General features: G+C 46.9%; 1 protein-coding gene across 1 annotated transcript in view; it reads right to left on the reverse strand.

Annotated features, from left to right (window-relative positions):
- The window catches only part of Clcn1 (chloride voltage-gated channel 1), a 29679-nt gene extending 20121 nt beyond the window's left edge, over window positions 1–9558 (reverse strand). The window contains exons 1-7 of the mRNA XM_005363825.2: window positions 9379–9558; window positions 6273–6393; window positions 5731–5862; window positions 5025–5153; window positions 4692–4825; window positions 3426–3503; window positions 2346–2424 (exon numbers count right to left, since the gene is read on the reverse strand). Coding sequence (XP_005363882.1) covers window positions 2346–2424; window positions 3426–3503; window positions 4692–4825; window positions 5025–5153; window positions 5731–5862; window positions 6273–6393; window positions 9379–9558 — 853 coding nt within the window. The remainder of the gene's footprint in view (window positions 1–2345; window positions 2425–3425; window positions 3504–4691; window positions 4826–5024; window positions 5154–5730; window positions 5863–6272; window positions 6394–9378) is intronic.
- Between the last annotated feature and the right edge of the window lie 3099 nt (window positions 9559–12657).

The following is a 12657-nucleotide window of genomic DNA, read 5'->3' on the forward strand; positions in this document are numbered from 1 at the left end:
CCACTTGAGTTTCTCAGCCCCTCCTCTGCTTCCTTTGCTGCCCAGTTCTGTCTGTCATCATATCGCATCAGGACCATGACAATAGTCTTCTCGTTAATCTTAGATCAATCTCGTTAATCCACAACCAATTCTTTTCTGCACACATGTGCCAAGGGGATTGGACGAGCAGGTCGAGCTAACCATGTCATTTCCTTGTTTTAAATCCTTCCACGGTTTCAGTTCACTCACAACAATACCTCATAAAGTCAGACCCATGAGACAAAACAAGTCCTGTGACATGACAAAGGGGCCTTGGTAGGAAATGTTGTTTGCAGCGTCCCTGGGTGTTCACGATGCATTCCAACGCCTCAGATGTTCTGATAACCCTTTCAGTCCATTGTTTTAAAACTACTTACTTATTCCTCTTTAGTCCTGCCTTTTCTAACCGACTGGAACTTGCAATGGGTTTTAACCCATTATAGTGATTAACACCAGGAAGAAGTGTGCTCTGTAAAATGTATTTGGGCAGATAGTCCTCTAGAGATTAAAACCTGTATTACTCTGTATGACTTCTGCTGATCTTCATGATTCAGCCCCACTTATCTGTTCTGAGTCACTTCCCATCATACTTTCCCATTCTCCTTAGTACTACTCATTACCATAAGGGCAGATATTGACTTTGGATCCTGTCATTCTCTTCAGAGTCGCCTTGCCTCCATGCAGGCTCCTACTTACTAATAACACCCATGACAAACACTGTCTCTTTCATAAAGCTTCGCAGGCTTCCCCAGGCTGCCCTGACGGTTCATTGCACTTTGCCTGAGGAATTAATGCCACAGGGTCATGAATTGCCTGTGTTTGCCTCCCTGAGCCCTGTGAGAGTGTAGGTCTGTAACGGATGCTGAGTTGTATTTCTTTACCAGCATAGGAAATTAGGAGTTGCCTATGTTGTGAGTAAAATATCTCAAAGCTACATTTTTTCTTTCAGTTATTCTATATTCATAAAAAAGAATCAAGTACTGCCACCTGCAGATAGGCTTGTCATTTGCAGCGTAATGCAAACAGCCTGAGCACAGCCCCTTCGCTTGCAAGTGCTTGGCAATTTCTTGTGTCAAGAGCAATGCTTAACTATAACTTTTCTAAGGGGAGGTTCCTGTTCTTGTCACAAGACCAGAAAGAAACTTTTGACTCCTCATAAGCTGCAGTCTCCGGAAAAGAATGCAGGTTCTCTTCACCTTAAAATGTTTCTAACAAAACCAAAACAACCACAAATACTTCTTTTATTTGGAAGGCTGTGTGGGGGGGGGGAGGTAAATAAAGACAGCGTGTGTATAAATATGTGTGAACGTCTGGTGTGCAGAAACTCAAGCACACTAGCATTCACTGACAGGGGCTAATGACTTTAATGACTGAGCTGACAACAGAAGTGTAAATGGGATGCCAGGGGGTACATGCAGCCTGGATCTGCGTACGCTGCGTGCTTCCACCATGTGAGAGCACAGCAAATGGGAGATGCCCTCACTGACTCCGATCTCTCACCCATTCGTTATTTCTGCGTCAAGACATTTTAGATACCTGGAAAACTCATCTATGAAAAGACTAATTGCCATTTCGTCATTGCAACAAGCCTTCTAGTGGCTGGTTGTTTAAAAGTATACACCCATCCTATAACAGTATTTCTTCAATTATCAAATGGAATTTCATTATCAATAATTTCGATAAATGAGCCATAAATCCCTGCCTCATTAACATAGCTATTTCTGATGAGGAAATAAACAGGCCTGCCTTTTGTGACTAGGTCCTGTCATTAATAACCCATGATAATACTACAATTTTCTTTATATGGATAGAAAAAGCTACATCCTCTTGTAAATTGCTGGTATATCAAGAAACAACTTTCTTTAAAGCTCCGTAAGTACTTCTCATTCTAAAGTTCACCATTAATCTATCACAGTCTACCAAAACCCTAGTGTCTTTAGTAAGACACAACAAGAGGTCCTGGGAGAAGGGAGTACACAGAATCTCCTGCTACAGAACAGTATTTGTAAATCAAAGGCACCGGCAATGCAAAAAGGCTTTAGCATAACTGGAGACCAGGGGGGCTACTGTGGTTCTCATCTCTGGGTCTGTAGGTTGCTTCAACATGCTCCTGTTCCAGTCACTGGTCTATCAACCCGCACTGACAGGATTAGGTGGGAATACATGTAAAATGGTTAGAACAAGGCGTGAGGCATATGTTACCTGAGAGTGGCAGTTCTTGTTATAATGGAAACGGTTAGTTCAAGCTCTTGGAGAAGCTGACAAGCACTAGCTGTTGAGCAAGACAAGGCCAACCGGCCCATGCACTGGGGATGGGACAGACTTGCCTCCAAGTGGTGTTCCAAAACAGCAGCCGACCCCCACGGCACAGCCCACTGTCAGGATGTCAGTGTAATAGTATGGCTGCTACTAGGGAGAGACAGACAGACGGATAGGTAGGAGAAGGACAGGGAAGAGAGATGGGGGTGGGGTGGGGTGGGAAACAAAGAAGAACGAGAGGCCTACATCACAAGAATGAACATGGTCCCATCATCCCTGTGGTTCCCAGGCCAGGAGAAACTCAATGAGTTTGGCAACCAAGAAGTGACCTTATGTGCTCAAGGCCAACAGTTGAAAACAAACCAAGGAAAATGCTAAGTAAATAGTTATCAGGCAGACAAATTAACCAATAAAGACCAAACAAAGAGGGGCCGAGGATAAGTAGCAAGAGGCAGACAGGGACTTCAAGAGAAAAGTAGTAGTAAAGCCTGCAGAAGAGAGCGCCAGTGTCAGGAGAACACTCAGCTATTTAGCAGTCACTCCCTGGGTGCCCACCCATCAGTCCCTTCAGTGAGCAAGGCCCCTTTACCCAAAAGCTACAGCAGGCACCTACCCACCCCTCCAAGTGTGGCTCAGGCAACCCAAGTAGGGAGGAAGTGAAACTTGCCTCCAACAGGGGCCGCAAAGCAGCATCCCACGCCCACTGCACAGGCTGGCACCAGGAGATCAAGCTGCCCAGGCACGGTCTGCAACAGAGAAGCACGCCGGGCAAGGCAGGTGGGACAGACAGGCAGTGTGTCAACCAGGGTGGATGGGTGTCAGGAACTACAAAAGGATGGGGATAGCACAGCAGGGAACATGGAGAGGAGCTGACACAGTTCATGTGGATAAGGCCTGGCTGAGGTCACCACAGAGGGGCATGGATCAGGGTGGGCTAGACACTAGGGAGACAGACAGAAGCTGGACAGAGGGGATGATAGGGCTAGGATCCGCAGGCACGGACATGGAAAACAGGAGCATGGGTTAGTGAGATGACGCCTTCAGCACCAAGGCCAGCCCAGAGCAGGCAACCCTCCCCTGCTCTCACACACAGTGAGGACTTCCTTCAACCAACCAGGCCCTGCTGTGCTGTATTGCCTCACCCTTACCTCATAGACACCACAGAACATGGACATAAACTTGCTCAAGACAGCAGCACAGATGCTGGCTATGTGGACAAAGGGACCCTGGAAGAGAACAGGAGAGCCAGGGATAAGGGATGGAGGAGAAGCATGGAGACACCATTGAACCAGAATTTTTGGCCTCCAGTCCCTGGGCTGGGTGATGGAAAGAGATAAGCCAGACAAAAGTTCTGCCCCATAGGAGCCTCGTCCCAGGAAGAAAGAGATGACAAACCAGTGTGTTTTCAGATAACGTTGGGGCTAGGAAGCAAACAAAGAGGCATGAGGCAAAAGAGGTGGGGCGGGGAGGAGATGATGTCCTTCCCTGGCCAGTCACCACCTGAGTTAGTGCCTTGAGTGATAATTCCATGAGTGAGTCTCGTGGGTGTTAGATGAAGAGGCAGACGAAAGAGAAAATGCAGGGGTCCTGAGTGAGGCAAGTATGGCATGGTGGGAAGATGGAAAAAAGCCTTCTCTGGAAGCACAGGGAAGCAGGTAGGCGGTGAGGCTGGAGACCCCACAGACAGGAGGTGGTGGACCGGCCTAGGGCTGGTCAGCTGTTGGGAGGAGTGTAGATCTCATAGTAAGAGATATGGGAAGCTCTTGCGATGATATTGAGTAGAAGTTGGACGAGTCCAGTTCCATTCTGAAAGATGCTTTGGCTGCTGTGAAGGATTTTGAGGGCAAGTGTGAAGGAACGGAGTTGAAGGAGCCTAGCTGTCCCCTTGAAGAAAGAAGACTCATCTTAGGTCTTAGTTTTCTCATGTGAAAATAGGAAGACCCAAGGACTGTGCTGATGTTGAGGCTAGCCTGGGCTACATGCAAGTTTCAGGACCCTGAGCTAAAGAATGAGACTATCTCAAACAAGCAAACATAAAACAAAAATAAGTAATAATAAATAAATAATAAATAAGACAAGGAGACTGATTCAGATTATGGAGAGGGCAGGTGTTTTCTAGAGACATTCTGGTTGTCATAACTAGGGCCTGCTGCTGGGGTCAATGGTGAGAAGCCAGGGATAATGCTAGCATTCCACAGGACACAGAGTGACATCCCTCTTCCCAGCAGAGTTTTCCAGTCCCAAGCTATACTCATGCCCAGGTTGCGGGCTTGCTGTAAGGTTTCCCCAACTTTAACAGTCTGTCACTAGCTCCAGGGTGAGGAACGCCCAAGGTTTCCCCTTTGTTACTGCCCTTTGGCCCTGGCTGAGTCCGGTCAGCTCTGCCAGCCTTTCCTTCAGCTATGCAGACCTACCTCTTTCCCCACAGGGATGCCACTGCCTAGCCCAGCCGTTAAGGCCACCACCTTGGCTACAAAGGCCTTGAGTGTGAGGTATTCCTTCAAGACAACACCACGAAGAATTGTCTTCATCTCGGGAATTCCAGAACCTACGAGGGTTAAACAAAAAACAACAACAACAAAAAAGGACAATGTCCAGGTTCGAGCTGGAGTTTAAATAGAGGAGAAAGTAGAAATGGGGAAGGGGATCACCATGCTGAGGCCTCAAAAGAGTCCGGAGGATGGAGGGAGCTCAGGGTGGGAGGTTTATAAGAAGCCAGACTGCATCGTCTCTTGGAAAGCACTCACCCACAGCCTGGGGAGAGATGAGTTGGCAAAAGAGGGCACTGAAGAGGATAAGGATAAGGGGGAAGGTGACCCAGGCCAGGTACTGCAGAGGAAGGCTGGGCTGCATCTGGGCATAGGTCCACTTGTAGGCTGCAGGAACACAAACACACAACCTGGGATAGAGTCTAGGAAAGGCTGACAGTGAGACCAGCTCACCAGCTCCCTCACCCCTCACATTCACACTACCAGATGGCATGCCAGCTTGTTCTCATGCCCTGGGCATCTTAGCTGCCTGGCCCCAGGGAATTCCTTCCACTGTACATGTAGGAATTCTGAGTGGAGCCAGGTGGCTATCTATTCAAGTCCCCTCTGGCAGAGGGGGCTGGTGGCTGTGGTGCATGTCACAGTTGAATAAGAAGCTGGAGCAGGGCTAGAGGCCAGAGGGTGATTGCTGATAAATGAATGGACTCCTGAGACTTGGAAATTTCAGTGATGAAACCGGGAGGAACCCTGGGAAAGCTGCCCAAATCAGTCATGCTGTTTGAGTGGCAGCTGGCAGGAAAGGCATGGGTGGTGATCTGGTTGTCAATAAGTTTAGCTTTATTTGGAGTCAAAGTCAAATCTGACCGCTCACACAACATGCTCGGCCCAAACAAGCCTGGACTACTATAGGTAAGATAGTTTCAATACGGAGAAGGTAGAGGGCAGCAGTCCAGCGCAAACCTACCCTGAAGGCTCTTGGCACTAACATAGTCCATGCACCAGCTGACCAGAGCCATGAGCAGGCCCAGGAGCACCAGAAAGATCCAGTCTTCCCCCAGCTTCCGTCTGACCATGTGTCCCAGGCGCTGGACACAATCTAGGAAGAAGTAAGGGTAAAGGAGGAGGAAAGCAGCTCTCTAGTCATTTCTTTGGGAGCAGGCTGAGGAGCAAAGGTGGGAGTCGTCTGTATATTAGTCACGGGACATCCCTCTACATCTCTGCCGGTTGTTGGGTCTCTCCTGCCAGAAAGCACTACAACCGTACTCCCCATGAATATATGAATTTCCATATGAAACTCATTTCTTCCCATTGGGAGAAAAGAGAAACAAGGCCAAGTATTAAGGAGGTGAAGGCGAGATGTCTTTCGGTTATTCAGAGGAGGGCTTTGGCGTGTGAGGGGTGTGCGTGTGTGTAGGTGTGTTGGGAGATATGTAATGGGACATCCAAGTTATTCTCCCAGTCCTGTCCCTCCTATTCCAGATTCCCTTAATTCTCAGTGCCCATCACCTTGACATTTAGAATAGTGGTCCTCATCCAAGTTGTTCACAGTAGAACTGGAGCCCATCTTCTTGGGCATCCCCCTGTCTTGTTCCTTATGTGAATATTTTTCTTTGTGATGGCCATATATCTGTATGGGTGAAGAACGGTCAGTGTCTACTTTGTTGAAGAGTCAGAAAGGATACAGAATATATTATTCAGACTTTGATTTACAGAGAAAAAGGAAAGTGTTTCGAATCTGGGCACTGAAGGCTGCTGCAGGTACGTTATAGTCATCCTGCCGCTCATATCTCTACTGTCCACTCACACATCACTATTTCCACTCCATTTCCCATCCAACCCTGATCTGTTCCACCATTTCCCCCAAACCAGAAACATCTTGGTCCATGGTAGCTCTTACCAGGAAACTAACTTCTACTTGGACGTGAAGGTATGAAGAACTCTGCAGAAATCATAATCCGCCTGTGTTCTGCATGTCTATATTTCCCTGGCACCCCTGCATTGACTTCTCACCTCAGGATCCCAATTTAGACAAAGAGAGGCCACACTAATCTAGCTAGCAATGGATTTTATGCTTTTACAGGGCCAGACAGTGACTGATATGCTTGCCTGCCTTGAGACACTCTGCTTCCTTATTAAAGTTCTACAAAGCCCATCCAGCTCACATCCCAGAGCTTGTAGACATAAACAGGAATTAGGCTGAAAGAGGCAAATTAATCTACCTCCCGACATGAACTAACTGGGTCCTAAGAACTGGACAAGGGGTGCAGCCCTGTCCCCGTGTTAGCATTTGTGTCATAAAGGATCTCAGAGTGCTAATGACTTCATGCTGGTCCCACACACCCAACCTCAACTCATCCTCTGGGGCCAGGGTCAGGCCAGGCCATGGGACTGATTCTGGGAGAGCCTGGGTAGTAGAGATCTTATTTCACAATATGAGCAGCAGTTTGGTGTTTCGGTCCTGAGCAGGCACACACACATTATCCTGCTCATGAAGGTAGTGATTGAGAAAAGCAGAATTTCTCTTCAAACTCTACCCATCACCCAGAAATAAAAAATATTACCAGCTGGGCATGGTGGCACACGCCTTCAATGCCAGCACTCAGGAAGCAGAGACTGTGAGTTTGAAGCCAACCTGACCTACATAGATAGTTCCAGGCTAACCAGGGATACATGGTAAGATCCTGTCTCAAAAACAAATGAACACAACAAACCAGAAAATGTTTCCATTGCAGATCAGCTATTGGGGTTGCCTAAGCACTCTAAGTTGTGGGCGGGAAGGAATGAGGAAACAAACAGTGTGCTGCTCTCTTCCAACACTCTGGCTGGGAAAACACTCTGAGTGCCGGATGTATTCTGCTGGTCCAGCAGTAACCATCACACTATGGCAGGTTTAGAGGGAGTAAGAAATCAAAACTCAAATGTACAAGTGATGAAATGTCTACAAAGTGTAGAGAGTCCTCTAGTGTATGCAGGGCTGAGGGGGGATGGGGGACAGAACCCTCTTGACAAAATACTGGTGACTGCTGCATCCTGGGAGCTCATTATACCATCGGAGTTTTATGTAAGTGTGGTATTTTCCCGCACAAGCATTAGACAAAGAACACATTACATTCCTGTTTGCTTTCCAGGTGGGTTGGAATCTAGATGAACTCTGCTCCCAAACTAAATTGCCATTCTTTTCTACATGAAACATCAGCTCCCATAGTCAATGTCCTGTCACCAGAAAGTGCTCTAACTAGCCAGGCGGTGCTGGCACACACCTTTAAACCCAATACTGGGGAGGCAGAAGCCGGCGAATCTCTGTGAATTTGAGGTCAATCTGGTCTACACTTGGTCTCGTGTAGACCAAGATACACAAAGAAGCCCTATCTTAAAAAAAAAATGTTCTAACTGCCCCTTTGCTCAAGTGCCTGCCTTCTCCAGATACATGGCACTTGGGTGAGAACTAGTAGGATTTGACATTTAGTTCCTGCTCCTCAACACTCCTCCCTCCCCACTACAGACCTACCTCCAGCAACTGCTCAGAGAACGGATCCTCATGACCCTTGCGCTGATACCATTCACTCAGGCCACCTCCAGGTTTCCAGCCTGACTCAAGAACCAAAGCTCTGTCATCAAAACCCTTCTGAAGTCAGATCTTTCCCCCCAGATTCTTTCCATTCTGTCCCATTCTGCATTCTTCGTTGTTAAAAGGCACACTTACTTAATAGTGACCTGCAAACTTCCCGAGACAATTCTCCTTTCCTGCCTATCCCCATTTCTCTTCTCCTACTTGTCCATCTCCCACTGATCCCCAAGTCCTGGATGGTAACTGCCTCTGGATAAAGCACACAGCCCTGCACTTTCCTAAGTGTCTTTTGTTTCACAGAAATCTTAAATTGTTTTATAATTAATGTGTATGTGCGCGCCTGTGTGGAGGAAGTTTTTCTTTCCATCATGTGGGTCCCAGGAATTGAATTCAGGTGTAGGGGCAAGCACCTTTACTTACTGAAACATATTGCTGGCATTTTAACAATTATAACAACACCCCCAAAAACAAGACCCCAGGGATCAAACAAGCTAGGTAAATACTCCACCAGAAAACTTGACACCATTTTTGTGTTGATTTTAATGCTGGTCATTGATCATTGATAAATCATTCAGTTTCCCTGCTTGTTCCAGTGCCTTTCTTCTGGCTTTTGTGCAAGTGTGTGTGTGTGTGTGTGTGTGTGTGTGTGTGTGTGTGTGTGCATACAGGGCACTCATTGTGTGGAGAAACCCCATGCTGTCTGCATGTGGGTGATGGCAGAGGAGATCCTCATAGCATTTACAGCTCCTATGAGAACCACTCTGATTACGTAAGCATGTAAGCATGCACTCCTCACGTTAGTGTGGCTCTGCTGGTGTCCCACATGGTTCAAATATTCTTTAGTAAAGGCTATTTGAAGTGCATGCAATTCTTAAGTCAATTTTAAAAACTTAGTTCTTTAAAAGGCTTTTATGTTTTGAACAAATTTGTCATTTAATTTTCCAAATAAATACCGTTCCCCCTTCTCACCTAACTCCCAATTTTTACCAATCCTTGGCCCCGCTGACACCTGTCTGCCACTTCCCTCCCGCCCAGAGAATTTACCTGTGTTGGGTGGGCACTGTGCCTGGGACCCACATCCTTTCGGGGTCGGTGTTGAAGGCCCCCGTTCTCTGAAGGCAGTCCATAGCTGGTACAGTGTTCAAAGGGCATGTACTGGTACTGGGGGGCACTGCCCCACCAGCTCTGCTCGCCCCCATGCCGCTGGGACTGGGAGCGCTCCATGTGTCCTCCCCCAAGCCCCAGCCAGGCCTTGGCCTGCTTGCTCCCACTCTCCACCCAGTAGCTCCTTAAGCCTCTGCTTTTGCCTGTCCCCAAGGCGTCTGGGGCACCATGCCCACCTCCAGCTATTTATAGTTGTCTCTCCATCACATGACACCCCCCTACTGCCACATCTGATCCTCCTGGGGTCGAAGCAGGTGTGAGTGCTGTGTGGGGGTGGGGGTTAGGATGAAAACCTATGGGACAGTCCAACAGGGAATTCCCTCTGCCAGCCAGCGGCATTGTCCCTTCCCTAGGCGGTTCACAACTCCAGGTCACTAGTCCCTCTATAAATATCATCAGGACTAGGATGAAAAATTTCCTAGTGCAATTTTTAGGCTGGGTGTAGAACTGAGTCTAGAACTTCCTTGCCTACCTCATGGGAGGTGAGGGGAGAGCAAGCTGAATGAAGGCACTAAGAGTTCTGGTAACTTTAGACAGGCAACTCACCTGGGAGAGTAGCTGACGCCTCTCCGCCATCTCTCCCTGGTAGGCTCTTTTCAGCTCAGTATCTCTTACGGGTTCAGACCCTGAACTTCTCTCTGGCCAGCTCTTCACATCCATCTCATTCCCAGCTTTCTCCTCCAGCTTTCTGCCCTTGAGTCTGACTGAGGCGGCTAAAAACACTGGAGTGCCTTCCCCTTGATCCCACCCTTATCACCCACTGGGTGTGGAATGCTGTGGGAAGCAGGGCTAATAGCCTTAGTGTCACTTATTTCCCAGACATGTGTCAGCCCCACCAGCAGCTCGGATTAATAGGGAGGGATGGAGCCTCCATCTCCAACGTGATGCCCAGGACAGCTAGCAGGGTAGGGTAGATAACAGGTGAGAAGAGGAAGTCAGCTAGAGACATAGGGAAGGTGACAGTGGGAACCCAATAAACAAAAGATGGAGAAGTAACCTTCTCTTACCTAGTCAATAAATTAAATTTGATGAAGGACAAAGTACTGCATAGGGCATTCTGTTTTTCCCATCAATTTTTCTAAAACATTCTTTTCCTATGAAGTCATTATAAAAGAAACTAAGGCAAACTGAATTTCTTAGGAGGTTCTCTTAGGAGGGACTGAATGGTATGGACACCGAATCTCTGGTCTGCAATATGATTCTGACCTAAACTAAATGGAATTGCTCAAAGTGGGAAGCTAGACACCATTAAAAGTACCATGTATTCCACAATTAGAAAAATTTAATTTTTACTGTCATTGTTTTTAATTACATGTCTGTATGGATGTACACATGAGTACAGGTGCCCATGGGGTCAAAAGTTGTCTGACACCCTGCAGTTGGATGTATAGCAAATGTGAGTGGCCAAACCTGGATGCTAGTGGATCTTCTACGAGGGCTGTTAAGTCCTCCTAACCACTGAGCCATCCCTCTGCTCTCTCTAAAAACATCAGTGTGTGTGTGTGTGTGTGTGTGTGTGACGGTCAGAGGACAACCTTTGGGGATTGATTCTCTCCTTGCACCATGTCGACTCCTAGGCTGGAACTTAGGTCATCAGGCTGCAGGTGACTTAATCATACTGACTTAGTGTTAAATATCATTTATCAAAGGGAGATATACATGAAAACCACAGTGAGACATTACCTGTTAGAATGGCTGGCACCAAAGACAAGCGTGGCAAACACTGGTAGGAACACAGAGAAAAGGGAACCCTTGGTACTAATAGTGGGAGAAACTGTCATGGTCCTCATGGCAAACAGTAAGCCAGAAATAGAGCTACTGTAGACTCAGCAATCCTACTTATGTTTATATATAGAGAAGAAAACAAAATACCGTCTCTCAGATATCTGTGTTCTTTTGTTCACTGTGGCACATTCACAACAGCCAAGACACAAAAAACTACCTCCATGTCTGTCAACAGCTAAAGGCATAAAGGAAGTCTACACATATGACTCAGCGGCAAAACACACTTTCTTTTAGACAGTGCTAAGAAAGATGTCAGACATATTCAAATACTGTGCCTGCTGTTTATATGCAGAATCACAATGCATACGGAGCCAAAGGCTATTGGCTGAGATGGAGTGGGAAGATATTGGCCAAGGGTACACTTTAGTTATTGAGCTCTGAGTTTTAGAGAGCTCAAAAAACGTGGTGGCTACAGTTAGCAATACCTTTGTACCTGAAATCTGCTAAGGGTTGATTTCAAGTGTCCACACATATACATATAGGTAATGAGAGGTGATGGTTAAAAACCTGGATCCTGGGGATCATTTCACCATGCATATATACTAGTATATCAGGTTGCGTACCTTCACTATCTATACTATTTCTAATAGTCAATTACATACTAGTAAAGCTGAAAATAATACCAACACCCTTTTTAAAATCAGCCCTGAGATTGCATGGTATACAATCCACACTCCAAGATTACAGAGGATGGGAGAGGGAGTAATAGGTCAGATGAAGACAACAGAAAACCAAGATCAAGGAATCCCTAATGAAGATCAGAGATTATGTATTCTTGGAGGCTTCAGAGACACTCTTCCCATTCGTGGTGACCACTTTCTGGAGGAAACGATCAGAAACAAGTGCTTCCAAAGTATCCCTGAGCACAGTAGTACCTTAAAGCAGAGCACTGTGGTCAAGGGCTGAGATCTGAAATCAGAGACTAGCAGGGACTGCAAGGCGCTCACACCCTGCCGAGCTGAGTGGGGAGGCACTTAGTCCTCATGAAAAGTACCAACTTCAATAAGAAGACCCCAATTCTCAAAGCAGGAACATCAAATATATAGGCTACTAGTCCTGGACTGCAAGAATTTGAGAGTGAGGGGTTGGGGCGATGGCTCAGTAGGTAAGAGCACTGACTGTTCTTCCAGAGGACCCGGGTTCAATTCCCAGCACCCACATGGCAGCTCACAACTGTCTGTAACTCCAGCTCCAGAGGATCTGACGCTCTTATATAGACCAATTTTCAGGCGAAACACCAATGTACATGAAATAAAGATAATTAAAAAAAAGAATTTAAGGCGGATTTCTGTGAGTTCGAGACCAGCCTGGTCTACAGAGCTAGTTCCAGGACAGGCTCCAAAGCCGCAGAGAAACCCTGTCTTGAAAAACCAA

The sequence above is a fragment of the Microtus ochrogaster genome, linkage group LG12 (genome assembly GCF_000317375.1).
Source record: "Microtus ochrogaster isolate Prairie Vole_2 linkage group LG12, MicOch1.0, whole genome shotgun sequence".
NCBI lineage: Eukaryota > Metazoa > Chordata > Mammalia > Rodentia > Cricetidae > Microtus > Microtus ochrogaster.